Here is a 15964-nt window from a genome sequence, read left to right on the forward strand (position 1 = left end):
CAGCTTAGCATACAACTCATGATCTCTCAAGGTCTGCAACACGATCCTCAGATGCTCCTCATGCTCCTCCTTAGTCTTAGAATAGACTAAGATGTCGTCGATGAACACTACTACGAACCGATCCAAGAACGTCAAAGATCCTATTCATCAAATCCATAAACACTGCCGGCGCATTAGACAATCCAAACGGCATCACTACATACTCATAGTGGCCATACCTCGACGTGAAAGCCGTCTTCGGTATATCCACATCTCTAATCTTCACCTGATGGTACCCCGACCTCAAATCAATCTTAGAGAAGACTGTTGCACCACTCAACCGATCAAACAGTCATCTATTCTTGGCAAAGGATACTTGTTCTTTATCGTCACACGGTTCGGCTCCCCTGTAATCTATGCACGACCTCAAGCTCCCATCTTTCTTTTTCACGAACAAACCGGTGCTCCCCAAGGCGATACACTCGGTCTAATGTACCCCTTTTCTATCAAATCGTCCAACTGTTTCCTAAGTTCCTCCATCTCCTTAGGACCCATACGGTACGGTGCCTTAGAGATTGGCCCCGTCCCTGGCTTCAACTCAACGGTGAAATCTATCTCCCTCTTCGGTGGCAACCCCTAATCTCCTCCGGAAAGACATCCGCAAACTCTCCCACCACAGGTATCTCATCAACTGTTGGACTCGCTATCCGATCATCTCTCACATGGCACAGGATCAAAGGACACCCCTTCCTCAGATAAGACTTCAAGGTAACAGCTGCAATCAACTTAACCTTGGGTTTGACTAAAAACCCACGGTAAGACACACTAACACCCTTAGGACCTCTTAGGGACACTTTCTTTTGATGACAGTCTATCTTAGCCTTATACTTTCCTAACCAATCCATCCCAACTATCATCTCAAAACCATTAAAAGGAAACTCTAGCAAGTCTACAGGGAAATCGACTTGCCCAACTATTAAAGATACATCTCTAAACAACCTCCCACACGATACAGACTCACCTGAAGGTATGAAAACTTGCTCCTTAACAGACTCATATACTCTCAGACCCAACCGCTTTACATGACTCGAAGACACAAACGATTGAGAAGCCCCCGAATCGAACAAAACAAACGTAGGAATACCATTAACAAGGAATGTACCGGTGATAACATGCGCATCCTCCTCAGCTGCCTTCTTCTCCATCATGAACAACTTGCCACTGGTCTTCTGCCCACCTCCCTGGACAGTACTAGCTGATGCGGTCGGCTTAGCACCCGACCCTTGATTGTTGTTGTTCGTCGGTGTCTTCGATAAGAATTACCGCCGTTGCGGTTGCCTCCACTCTGTAGCTCGGCCTCCTCGGTTTGGCCATGATCCAGCCGGCCTTGCTCGCGAAGCTCATGCGAGTCTCGAAAGATCCGGTGCACTCGTGCACTCATGCCTCTTGTGGCCTACGCCACCACACACCCAAAGCAGTCACTCCCACTGTTGCTCACACTCCCACGACCTCTCCCAAAGGAAGTTCCAAAGACTAAACCCGGATCCAGAAGAAAACCCCTTAGATTGATTGTGGTTGCCTTTCTTGTAGTTAGATTGGCCACCACCCTCGCTCTCCGACTTCCTCTTCTCACCACCGGACCTCTCCCCGAGCCATCTCCACTAGTCTCTCAGCTCTCCCAGCCCTCTCATATGCTTCCTTCACATCAGTGAGGACTCCCACGGGTAACTTGTCCATAATCTTCGTGGTTAGTCCACTCTCAAACCTCAAAGCCAAATTCTCATCGCTCAAACCCATGTCCTCTGCATATCTAGATTTCTCATTGAACTGCTGTAGTACTCGGCCACCACGACATCTCGGCGGTCATCTTAAACTTATCAAACTCCTCCCTCAACTTACTCCTCACATGTTCCGGACAAACTCCTTCCTCACACCCTACGAAACTCCTCCCAAGGTATAGCAAACCACGGTTGGTATATATCTCCTTGGCACTTACTTTCACCGAATCCCACCACTTGCCACCGCCTCCCTCGGATAGAATGCGGCTGATCCACTCTCATCTCATCGGGACAGTGGACTAAATCTAGTATGTTCTCCATCTCCCTCAGCCAACTATCAAGACGGTTAGGCTCCTCAACTCCCTTGTACTCCTTCGGGTTAAACCTCGCAATATAGAGGCTGACTTTAGCATGGTCAACCTCCTTCTCCTTACTCTTATCTTTTTCCTCATTCACTCTCTTCAAGGTCTCAGTAAGAGCATCCTGGTGCTCTAGCATCTTAACGATGTCATCCGTAGTCATAAGCTCTGCTCTAGCGTACAAGGCATTTTTCTTGGGCGGCATCTTGAAACTAAACATATATAAGAAAGGGTAGATATGAACATACGTACTAAACTTCAAAACACGAAAACACGATGCCCAGAATCCACTCGATCGAGTACCCAAACCCACTCGATCGAGTGACGGGCTACTCGATCGAGTGCCCCTATGTACTCGATCGAGTACCCAAACTCCAGAACCAAACAGGACCTTCGGTCACTAACCCACTCGATCGAGTATCTAGGCTACTCGATCGAGTGACTCCCTACTCGATCGAGTACCCCTAGTTACTCGATCGAGTGCCCCAAAACGCGATTCGGACTCGGTTTGCAAAAACCTATCCGATCGAGTCAGTCTTACTCGATCAAGTATCACTAATACGTAAAAGCTACCCGCATATTACGTCATATACTAACATGATAACTTTATAAAATCACATTACATCATAACATTCATGCTATTAATTGCCACGTTATAAAACATTCCATCATGCTATCAACAATGTTTATATATATATATCATTAATTTTCTTTCATCTCATCAACTTCCAATTCGAACATCCAACCATCAACACATTCCATCACATTGTTACGCAAGTTACTAAGCACACACATGACTCAACACACATTTCCCCCATGTGACCGGTTCAAAGTTGTAGGGCGACCCCCGCGACTTTAGGACGTCTCCCAAGCCTTTGCACTAGCTCCTACAACTTTTACCCCGGGTTCATTTTAATTGACTCCCTATGTTCATTAAGTTCATTGGTTACAGGTTTCAGGATCGTCGCTCTGATACCATTTGTAACACCCCCATACTCCAAGTGCCTTACCAGGACCACTCAGGTATGGAGACATCACCATCTCGGTTGCCCGAGGTATGATAATCAAATAGACAAAATAGAAACAACATTTATTATAAGTGCTTTAATGAAAAGTTACAATCCTCAAACCAACTGAAAGTACAATACATTATTCCAACTAACTGTTCTCAAATGAAATGTAAATAAAGACTAAACTACAGCGGAAGACTCTATCGTCATGTCGTGGCCATCCCCACTATCCAAGTACCATCTCTATACTGCTCAATATCTGCTCACCATCCCCGAATGGATCACCGCAGTTTTACAAAACAACACCGGGTCGATTACTAATCACACAACCAAAATAGATAATAACAATAAGGCAAACAGACAATTGAATCACACATACACACAACACCAACTCCCATCATCATCTCAACACCGATCGTCCACTGGACCAGCCCGCCATGGGGGACCGCAGCCGTTCCCACCTAAGCCCCGCTCATCGTACGAGCGATAACCCCAGTATCATTAATGTGCACATCCCCTTCCGTGGCGGGTTCCACGAAGGGCGAAACTAGGGCGTGAGATCACTCCCGCAAGTGACCCCACTCGGTAGAACGCATCTCGAGAACCATCACAACCAATCGCAATCACAAACACAATCACAATCACAATCAAACAACTAACTACAAAGACATCACCAATATCCCATTATGGGACTAATACCGAGTAGGAAATCCTACCTGGAAAGCAAATACGCAGACGATCTAAACAAATTGTCTCAAAACGGCTCCTCTACGAATTCTCCTCCTATCATACATAACACATAAAGACTACTATTCAATTCCTACTCATAAAATCCCCAAACCCTAAATTAGGGTTTGACCAAAACTAGCAAAACATTATAAAAATTATGCTAGAAGCTTACCCTCGACGCAAGGAATCCAACAACACGAAAAACAACGAGAATCGACCGTCCAACTCCGGAATCGTTAAGGATGCGATTAGGAAGAAGAATCTGCGCTTTCTCTCTTAAACAGGTTTTAGGTTTTGGTAAAAGTGTTTTAAAACAAAGACGAATTGGTTTAAATACCCTAATCGCATAATTAACAAAACCCGCGAAAACTCACCCGTAAAACCGGGCGCTCGATCGAGTACCCAAGGTACTCGATCGAGTACCCCCTACTCGATCGAGTGCCCGAGCTACTCGATCGAGTGCCCAACAGGTCGAAACTATTTTGCTGCGACACTTACCCTTACTCGACAGAGTAAGGGCTACTCTATAGAGTACCCCTAAGACTATAAATACGGAGTATTACAGAAGTGCACTCTAAAGTTACCATTACGAGATTATCACCTACACTATTCTAATCTTCTTAGGAGATCTTCGAGTGTAGGCTACTTCATCATTCAAGCTTGATCAATCTTTAATTGAGCTTCATCTTCTCATGAATGCTTGAATAATTCTTTCACTATCTTGTAATATCTTGATTCGTGATTGAGGGCTTGATCACAATATGTTCTTGTATACTTTCATCACAATTCTTTAAGCTTTGCAAATAATAAGTCTAATCTGAAGAGACTAAACAAACAATTACGCGCAACGAGTATATAAAATATAAAGTACTCTTGGCATCATCAAAACATAAACATATATATCTATGTGGTTCAACCAATTCCCCCTTTTTTATGATGGCAAGTCTCGTAAAATTGTGACTAAGTATATAGTTCGCCCTCAATATAACCGTCATCTTTATAGATAAAGATTAACGCAAGATCAAATGATTATATACAAGACCGAAACTTTAAGGACTTTAAGAGACAATTGGTCTTGACAAGGAGCAAGCTTTGGTCGTTCTTTCCCCCTCTTGACATCATCGAAAAGATAAGAAAAAACATAAAATGACTTTTCATGATTCCAGTCTCATTGTACCTGTGACTATTCTGCAACAAGTGACTAGGCAGGAGCATCAGTCACCACAGAATCATTTGTCACCAGCAAAGACTTTTGTGGCTGCTGTTACTACTAGCTCAGGGAGTGTGACTCAATTGCAAGGGGGATTGGAGGAACCACCAGATATAGTTAATCATGAGTAACATTTGATGTTGGAATGTGCGGGGAATAAATAGAGTTAATAAGCAGCTAGATGTTAAAAAATTTCTCCATCCAAATAATATTAGACTTTTTGGTTTAGTTGAAACAAAAATAAAGCTGCAAGATTTTGATTCTTTGTTGAATAATATTGGCTCTCAGTGGCAGGGAGTCAACAATAATTTTTATCATCAAAGGGGTAGGGTTTGGGTTATTTGGAATCCTCAAATTTTTCAGGTGCATATGCTTCATGATAATGCTCAATGTATTACTGCCAAAATTGTTGAGATAGCCTCTGGGGATACTTTCTTATTTTCAGTGGTTTATGGTTTTAATGATGCTGCTCAGAGAACTTATCTGTGGAACTATTTGAAAGATATTCATGATGGTTATCAAGGTCCTTGGAGTGTTTGTGGTGACTTTAACAATGTCTTGAATTATAATGAAAGAATAGGAGGGGAGGTGACCTGGAAAGACATTGCTGAGTTTAGGGATTGTGTCACTTACTGTGGGCTGTATGATATCAAAGCTCAAGGGGCTTTTTTTACTTGGAATAACAAGCACAGTCCTTCCTCTAGAGGTTTCTCTAGAATTGATAGGTTTTTGGTCAATGATGAGTGGCTTGCAATGTATCCTGATGCTTATGCACATTTTTTGCCTGAAGGATTATTTGACCACAACCCTTGTGTGTGTTTTAGAACTGTTATCAGACTTCATAGACGTCCTCAGTTCAGGTATTATAATATGTGCAGCCTGGATAGTGAGTATAAAAGTATTGTCAGTACTGTTTGGAGTCAAACTGTGAGAGGATCTCCCATGTTTCAAGTAGTAAGTAAACTCAGGATGCTGAAGAAGCCTTTGAAAACTCCAAACAACAATAGATTTTATGATGTGGAAAAAGCTGTAGGGGTTGTAAAATCTCTTTTGGATGACCTGCAGATACAGATGCATAACTGTCCTACTGATGTTTCTATTTTGGCAGCTGAAAACGTGGCAGCTGATTCTTATAGGCATCTTTGCAAAGCTCAATATAGTTACTTATGTTAACAAGCTAAGATCACTTGGACTAAGTTTGGTGATGAAAACACTCAGTTCTTTCACAATCAGATTAGGGCTAGACAGATACATAATAGAGTCATGTGCATTCAAGGGATTGAAGGTGTGATGTGCACTAATCCTAATGATATTGAAGAGGCACTCCTGCAATATTACAAGGATCTTCTTGGTTCTTCTCAGGTCACTACTCCTGTTCATGTTCCTACTGTCAGAACAGGCCCGTTGATTACCTAGGAACATAGCAATATTCTGTTGGCCCCTGTGTCCTCTGCTGAGATTAAAGAGTGCATTAATCCAACCCTTCAACAAAATCGCCTGGTCCTGATGGCTTCTCAAGCCAATTTTTTAAGGATTCTTGGGACACAGTTGGTGATGCAGTTGTCCAGGCTATTCAAATTTTTTTCCAAACTGGTCAGTTGCTAAGGCAGGTAAACACTACTACTTTGACACTTATACCCAAGGTTGCTAATCTTAAGAGTGTGCTTGAATTTCATCCTATTGCTTGCTGCAATATTATTTATAAAGCTATCACTAAGGTGATGTGAAATAGGCTCAACAGGGTCTTTTCTGCTATTATAAGTGAGAGTCAGGGTGGTTTTGTTAAAAGTAGAAACATTGTGGAGAATGTTCTCATTTGTCAAGACTTAGTTAGATTGTATAATAGGAAGGTAGCCTCTCCTAGATGTATGATCAAAATTGACTTGAAGAAAGCCTATGACTCAGTGGAATAGGCTTTTCTGAGTCAAATGCTCAGTGCCTTAAATTTCCCTAAGGGCTTCATTAATTTGGTCATGGCTTGTGTTACCTCTCCTTCCTATTCTTTATCAGTCAATTGCAGCACTTTTGGATTTTTTCCTGGTAAAAGAGGCTTAAGGCAAGGCGATCCCTTATCCCCTATCCTTTTTACTGTGTGTATGGAGTATTTATCAAGGATCCTGGGTGTGGTGGCCAAGCAAGATGATTTTAGGTTTTATCCCCTTTGTGGTCACACTAGACTTAATCATCTACTTTTTGCTGATGACCTCTTATTATTCTGTAAAGGGAATAAAGCTTCCATTATGTGGATGTTAAGGGGGTTATCTACATTTTCCAATGCCTCTGGTTTGACCCTCAACAAAGCCAAATCTGATATCTTTTTTAATGGAGTGCCAACTGATATTATTGCTAATATTCTATAAGTGTCTGGTTTTCATCGTGGTGTTTTACCTTTTAGATACTTAGGAGTTCCAATTTCTTCCAAGAAATTGACTAAGACTGAAGGGATGAAACTGCTTGACAAGATCTTAGCTAGAATCAGAGGCTGGGGTGCCAGACATTTGTCTTACTCTGGCAGACTGGTGTTGGTCCAATCTGTTCTCTCTACTCTTCATTCTTACTGGTCTACTATTTTTTGTGATTCCAAGCAACATTTTGAATAGGATCAACTCCTTATGTAGGAATTATTATTTGTGGGGTGGAGAAGCTAATTATAAGAGAGCTCCTAATATCGATTGGGGTAGTTGCTGCCTACCAAAGGCTGAAGGAGGGCTTGGAATCAAAGATGCTAAGATTTGGAATAGAGCTCTCATTGGGAAGTATGCTTGGTGGCTTGCAACCAAAAAAGATCACCTCTGGGTTCGATGGGTAAGCCATGTGTATATGAAAGGGACTGAGTGGTCTGACTATATTGCTCCCCCTGATAGCAGTTGGACCTAGAAGAAAATTACTCACACAATGCAAGCCTTCAAGCAAGCTTATGTTGATAACAAATGGTTAGATTCTGACAGACCATATACTACCCAGTCAGGTAATAATTGGCTGCGCACTAAAAATCCAAAGGTCAAATGGAGATTCCTGTGCTGGAACACAATGAATGTGCCTAAAAATTCCTTCATCTTCTGGTCCTTTATGCATAAGAGACTACTTACCAAAGACGGAATGGCAAGAATGGGAATTACTGCTGATTTGTGTTGTGACATTTGTGCTTCCTCAAATGAAGACCATAATCATCTGTTTTACTCCTACCCTTACAGTATTAGATGTTGCAGATTGTTGCATCAGCAACTTCATGTTTCATTCAACATATCTGAGCTGGTTCACTGGTTTTCTTCTATTAGACTCACTAGTTTACAACGCAGATTTATTGGAGCATGTAACGTAGCTCCGATCTATTGGGTTTGGATGGCAAGGAATGAGGCAAGGGTGAATGCCTATATGAGAAGACCTGAGGATATGGTGAATCAGATTATGCAAGACATTCACACGCGGTTCCTGAGACTAAATCTGTGTGCCATACACACCAAGGACCTTGCTTGGCTTCAAAGTTTACATTTGATTTAGCAGGCTTAGTCTATCACTAGTTTTTGTAATGTGATGCTCTTTTTTTTTTTTATACTCTCATGTACATAACATTATTTGATTGATTCTAATATACTTAACCTTTCCCCAAAAAAAAACATAAAATGACTAGAATAATATACGATAAGACAAGAGATAAGAACGATTAAGAGACATAGATAAACCGTAAATAACCATAAGTACTTACGAAATATAGTAGCATAAAAACCAAAAGAACATGTTTAAGCCTAATAGGCCGAATGAAACAACATGTTTAGAACTACCGGGCCATAACCACAAGTAGTATGCCAAAATGGGCCAAATGGGAAAATAGTTTAGGAAGGCAAAATACACCACATGAAAATAAAAGAAAACAAGGCAATGAGAGGGAGTCCGAAAATAGGGAAGGGGAAATGCAAGGCTAAGTGTGACGGGGTTTATAAGTATTAACATAGTCGGGATGAGTACGGAATTCCAAAGCATCAAGACGATCAAACGAACTCCGCACAAGAGTAGCTTGGGCATTGAGGCTTGTCTCGAAATTAAGGACCTTCAAAGACAAGGCCTTTGTTGTCTCCAAAGTGATTTCTTGATCGGCTTTCATAGCTTTCCCGTCTTTCACCAAGGCACCCCCTTGACTAGTAAGAAAATAAAGATGATCACCATGTTAAAAGACTTCCTCACGGATAGTTACCAATCCCCTTTCTAAAGCCTTTTGTCGACGCCCTCCATCCAAGCATAAGCCCGAGCATCATCCAACCGGCCAACCGAAGACCGTGACTGCCCAACCCGAGACATAGCCGTAGCCAAGGCCGTGGTTTGCTCCTCCAATTTAGCCATAATAGACCCCATAAAAACATCCAATTTGGCTTCCATAGCCGCCATCCCAACCTCATTGACATTCTTATCAACACCCTTAGCAAAGACCAACTCGAGTCCTTCAAAACCGAGGCCCATTAACTTTATCACACGGTCACACATACCGTCCTTAGCACTCACACCATATCTTTCCCGACTCATAACCCGTTTAATTTCTAACAATCTCAAAATCCACATACCGTATGGGAGATCAAGAGTAGTTCAATGCTTTTCTTTGGTGACGGTAATGCTAGTTTGAACAATGCGATTAAACACGAGTCTAACCAAGTTAACTTTCCGACCTTCTAACCACAAATACACAATAATAGCCTCATAGATCGACACCTTGTCCCGTCCTCTTCTTCTCGGAACAATTGTGTTCCATAAAAAGTTCAAAAAGAACTTGATTTTGGCCGAGAGAGGACGAACCAAGATGTTGCTATTCTCGGAAGCAACCTCATCAAAGTACCTCTTAATAACCAATTGTTGATCATCACCGACATTGGACCATTCTTGACTCGGATTTATCTCGGTTCCATCATGAGGAATCTTAAAAGCAGAGCAAAAGTCGGCAATGGTGACGGTGATGTCGACACCATTCACGACTGCATGCAACACTCCCCCTTTAATTTTTACAGAAGCTAAGAACTGAAAAACCTCAATTGGGTAAGTAGGACCCGAAAACCGACTAACATCACTCCACCCTTGAAAATCAAGAAAATCAACAAAGAACTTCAAAGACAGAATTTGAGACAACCAAGATTTAGGATAATACCTTCCACCATGAATGGAGTACTGTAGAACCCGAGAAACCAAGATGCTTTCTCCCTTTGTCATACGAACCCGGTTCAAACCAGCTTTGGTTGCGCTCTTCGAAGGCTCCCAAAACAGAGTCCTCGAAATCCCGTCCCGAATAACAACCTCGGGTTCATTATTGTCTACAACATCTTCTACTATGACCTTATTCTTCCCCTTATTGAGCCAACGCCTTTTCCCCTCGAAAACCGACTCATCCCGACCACGAAATAGAGAGGAAGGTGATGATGGATGTTGATTTGTTGGAGTGAAGGTAGAGGACTTAGGTTGATGGGATGATGGTGGTTGTGGTTTATTGCATGGTTGTGGTTGTTGTTGATTTCGGGTTGAAGACCGAGTGGTTGCATGTGGAGGTGACATGGTTGAGAGGTTAAAGGATGATGATGATGGAGATTGTGTATAAATTTGGTAAAGTAAAAAGTGAATGCAACTTGTGATTGTTTGACCAATTTACACAGTTTAGGGAGGGGTAGATATAGGTATAGATGGGAATCTAGGTTTAGGTTTAGGAAAGTTAGTTGTTTACACAATTTAGGTAATTAATATATGAAAGATTTAGTTTAGATATGGCAAGATATTGGACGAGATATGGCATGAAGGATTTGTGAAAAGATTGTTGATAGAATTTGATAAATAAGAGATATGGTGTATCTTAATTTTGTTAAGAGAATAAATTTGTATGCAACATAAATTCTTAAATACAGACAGAATATATACGATAAACAAATTTCTATAAAACAAAAATATTCATGCAACGAAATATACGGATACAATTATACAATCTTATCTCATACTAATCAATCATTGAGAGATTAAACATTTATATAAGCTTAGGTGCCACCGATTAAACCAATTTCCAACCGTAAAGTCTCAAAATGTTCTCTAGCTAAAGGTTTTGTCAAAATGTCTGCCCATTGTTTCTCAGTACTATAAAATTCGAGTTTTATATTCCCTTTTTCAACCTGGTCATGTATAAAATGGTGTCTAATTTCAATGTGCTTAGTACGCGAGTGCTGCGCGGGGTTTTTGGAAATAATAATAGGACTCGTATTATCGCATAATATAGGAATACAACCTACATCAACACCATAATCACATAACTGTTGGTTAAGCCATAATAATTGAGTACATACCAGTCCTGCTGCAATATATTCGGCTTCTGCTGTTGAAAAGGCAACTGAATTCTGCTTCTTTGAACCCCATGTAATAATACAAGGTCCAATAAACGTGGCAACACCTGACGTACTTTTCCTGTCTAGGGAGCATCCTGCGTAATCGACATTTGAATATCCGACAAGATCGAAATTGTATTCCATAGGATACCATAGATAAAGTTTGGACGTGCCAATAAGATATCATAAAATTCTTTTTATGACCGTCATATGCGATTCTTTGGGAGATGATTGATATCTCGCATATACGCATACACTAAACATGATATCTGGTTTACTTGCAGTGAAATATAGCAATGACCCAATCATTCCTCGGTAAGTTATTTCATCAACCGACTTACCATCTTCATCTAAAGTCAATTTCTTGTCTGCGACCATTGGAGTAGACATAGCATGAGAATTTTCCATTCCGAACTTTCTAATTAATTCCTTAATATATTTCTGTTGATGAATTTAGATGCCTTCCTCATTTTGTTGAATTTGCAGACCTAGGAAAAATTTCAATTCTCCCATCATACTCATCTCAAATTCGGAAGTCATCAACTCCGAAAAATACTTACACAGATTACGATTGGTTGATCCAAAAATAATATCGTCAACGTAGATTTGAACAACCAGAAGGTCAGAACCCTCGAATTTTAGGAATAGGGTTTTATCCACAGATCCTCTCTTAAATCCACTGTCAAATATAAATTTCGATAATCTGTCATTCCAGGCCCTTGGTGCTTGCTTCAATCCATACAAGGCCTTGTCTAATTTAAAGACATGGTCTTCAAATTTGCTATCCTTAAATCCAAGGGGTTGTTCTACGAAGATTTCTTCCTATAGATACCCATTTAGAAACACTGTCTTGACATCCATTTGGAAGAGTTTCATTCCTTTATGAGCTGCGAATGCTATCAGAAGTCTAATAGCTTCGAGACGGGCAACGGGTGCAAAGGTTTTGATGCGGTCGTTTTCACACCAAAAATAAATTCCTAAGAACTACTAGCAGAAGCTAGCGGCAGGTAGGGTCGATCTCCTCAGGGAAGCAGAAAAGTGTATAGTCTAATCTAAGTCTGTTGGTTTAACGGGGGTTTGTTTGATGTTTTGTCACTAAACAACTAATAAGAGTAAGGAAAGAAAAATAATAGGAAAAGAATAAAGACGTAAACAATAGAGAAAGAGGTATGCTAGGACAGTCGGTCCACCATGGTACTTCTGCAATAAACTAAAGGTAAAGGTCGGTCAAATTACTGTGAGAAGGGTAGCAGTTATCTCCTTTCGGTTTCAAACTGCGAGTATCTCCTTTCGGTCTCAACTCACCCTAGATTACTTCTAGCTTGACTTTCGCCCTCACTAGGTTGATCCATTAATCATGACAGGTCCGCTCTTTCCAATCTTTCGATCTAGGTCGAAGCTTAACTAAATTAATTAACTCCTCGCATGCATTCAATTCGTTAATTATCGTCACAAATTGTCCGGGGGGTCAATTCTCACATTAATCCTTTCTACCCTAATTATCGATTAATTGCAATATACCATGGCTTCCCTAAAATCCTAGCATAAGGGGAATTAGCTACTCATAATAACAATTGCGATAACAATAGAATACGAATAAACTGAATAAGAAAGCATAGCGATTGAATCAAATAGATCTACAAGCATAAAGGGAATAATTAAAGCAATAACTAATAACAATAAATTGACAAGAGTGGAGAAAAGCAATTAATTAAAGAACAAGAGTTTAAGGGTAGAGATTACTAATTAATTGAAGAGAGGAAGAAGGAACGTTGTCAAGCCGTTCCAAGCAATGTCAAGCGTAATGTGAAACTGAGAAATGTAAAATGATAGATGATCCTTTAGGTCTACTCGTGTCTCTTATTTATAATAAGAGATATTTATTATTTCCTAAAATAATTATAAAGATAAGACTAAACATAATAAATCTCGCGCAACATGATTCACGCAGCAGCTCATAGTCGATCGAGCAACAATGGCTCTCGATCGAGCACTATTCCAAAGAACTCCCTCTTCGATCGAACAAGTATGGCCTTCGATCGAGTACTTTCTCAAGAAGACAGGTCGATCGAGAAAGGGTTCCATTCGATCGACCACATAGCATAACAAAATAATTCGATCGAGCATGACTAATCACTCGATCGAGCTGCAATCAGTTCGAACCTCCACAATTGGCTTTGACGCTTATAAATATGACTTCGCGCTCTCCAATGTAGCGACATTTCCACTCCAAATCTACTCATCTCTTAAGTGCAAGCTTGTGGGACAGTTTTAGGCTCAAATATCGCTCCTTCGGGCACGCACTGCAAATAACACAGAAATACCAAAGTACGCGTGCATCGACATTTTCATAGCAAATAACTACGAATAAAGTACGGAAATGCGTGGTAACAGGGTCCTAAAACACTATATAAATAGCACGCATCAAACTTCCCCAAACCGAACCTTTGCTTGTCCTCAAGCAAACTAATGCAACTAAAATGGACTAAAAAGAAAGGAGTTAAACATGGACAAGCCGTAAACCGTCAACTTAAACCATTTTAATGCAACAGAATCAACTACTAAAAGCTCAATGTCAAACAAACGAATTTATGCATATTTCAAAAAGATGTTGAACTTTCGACCTTGCAAGACTTTCATAATCGGACTCTCAAGGGTCGCTCAATCACACAATTAAGCACAAGGTGATATATAGTGTAAGGTAGAAGGAATAAAGAACACTCACCTAACTACAACCTATAAGAACATGCATGCAATCTAACATGAATAAAGTCTCTACAACCGTACATATCCATTCCAACCAAACTGATGACCAAGACACATGCCGAGGACTTACATATGGGTAAGTGAGGTAATGGGTAAGAAGGGGCTAAAATGAATTTGGATATGTGGGGTTAATAGCCAGGCTAGCAACAACGAATCTAAATTATACAACTTCCCAACTTCGAACTCAACTAATCAAGACAAAACAGTGCAAATTGGATGCACATAACTCGCTAAACACCATAAAATTATCAACTCCCCATAAAGTATAGATAAAACATGGGAGTATAAATCATAACATAATTCTTTCATTTTCCGCATATGATTTTTCTTTCTTTCTCATATTTTTTCCTTTTTCTTTTTTCTTTTTTTCATTTTCCAATTATTTTTTTTTTCATCTTTCTCCTTCATTCTTTCACCCATCCATCTTATAATAGGAATTAATAACCAAATGCAATCAACACATTCCCGGTATTGCTACCATTACTAGCTCGGCTAGGGTAGGAAAAATATGGATTGTAGCTAAATAGGGACAAAATAGGCAATTTGGCTATGTGGAGCTCATGGGTAAAACGATATAAAGGGATTGCCTCTCCAAACATATGTCACCAACCACAGACCCGAATGCATACAGGTACTAAGTAGACAAAACTCATGCTTATGCAATTTGATGTTACACGCCTTATAAGGAGTAACTACTCACATCCTACATGAACTGGTCATGAATGACACCAGTTATAAACTCTAAACCTCAGAAAATGGTGTAGTTTGCCAAAATTTCAAGTCAAGTCTACTAGTTCAACAAATTTTGAAACGAAATTCGAGAAATTGCACAAAATTTTGCTAAAAGAAGTGATAAAATGCAAGGCTTAAGCAAAAGACAATTTACAGCAATGAAAAACTCCAATCAGACTCAACCTAAAATGCATAAATAAACATGATTTTTTTGAATTTTTGTGAAAATTTTGTTGTTTTTATGGATTTTAATTTTTTGAAATTAAATACAATGCATGCAGAAATGCAAGAAATATGAATGCAAAACAAATGCAAATGCAGACTCAAGGATGCATTACCCTCCCCAAACCAAATCGTACAATGTCCTCATTGTACACACAGCTAACAGCAGCAGAGAGGATGGTAAAAATGCAAACTCAAATGCAAACGAAATGAAACTAAACTAGAGGAGAGAAAAAGAGATGGAGTAGGAAACTCACAAGACATAACCTCCCAAACCAGCTAGGAAGTCTGGGGAGAGAGTAAACGATCGTGATAACAAAGCAGGATCACGAACATATATTGTCGCGGCAACAAAGCAGGGGCCGCAACAAAAGAGGAGTAACAGCAGTGAGTCACGTCAATCAAGTTCTGCAAACAACTTGAGTTCTAATTAATAATTAAGCAGTGAACAAACCTCCCCAAACCAATTCCCAACAAAAGGGAATTGCAATAAAACAGAGATAAATAGGGGAGAAAGAACTCAGTGAAATTACCCAACAGAGAATAATTAAACCAAAATAAACAGCGTGATTGGGTTTAATTAAAACTTTGAAAAATATTTGGGTAATAAAATGGTAAATTTGTTTGCAAAAAATTGTGAAAAATAGGTAAGGGATGTAGCATAAATAAGTTAAAAAAAACAAAGGGAAAATAAGGAAGAAAATAAACGAGAAAGAAAACAAGAAAAACTCCCTCTAACTCGGATTATTCAGCAGCAAACACTCGATCAAAAGACATAGGTCTTCGATCGAGTGATTCTTCCCCAGTAGATAGGCTCGATCGAGAGAGTAGGTTT

At 40.1% G+C, this 15964-nt stretch overlaps 1 protein-coding gene across 1 annotated transcript; it reads left to right on the plus strand.

Annotated features, from left to right (window-relative positions):
* Positions 1-7960: 7960 nt before the first annotated feature.
* On the plus strand, positions 7961-8566 carry LOC141627545 (uncharacterized). Its single transcript, XM_074440784.1, has one exon. It carries the CDS (start codon positions 7961-7963, stop codon positions 8564-8566), a length of 606 nt encoding a protein of 201 aa, XP_074296885.1.
* The last annotated feature ends 7398 nt before the right edge of the window (positions 8567-15964 follow it).

The sequence above is a fragment of the Silene latifolia genome, chromosome Y (assembly GCF_048544455.1).
Source record: "Silene latifolia isolate original U9 population chromosome Y, ASM4854445v1, whole genome shotgun sequence".
Classification (NCBI taxonomy): Eukaryota; Viridiplantae; Streptophyta; class Magnoliopsida; order Caryophyllales; family Caryophyllaceae; genus Silene; species Silene latifolia.

Bases quoted from the DNA above. Each gene is read 5' to 3' on its own strand.
- LOC141627545 (XM_074440784.1), top strand. From the start codon at position 7,961: ATGCAAGCCTTCAAGCAAGCTTATGTTGATAACAAATGGTTAGATTCT.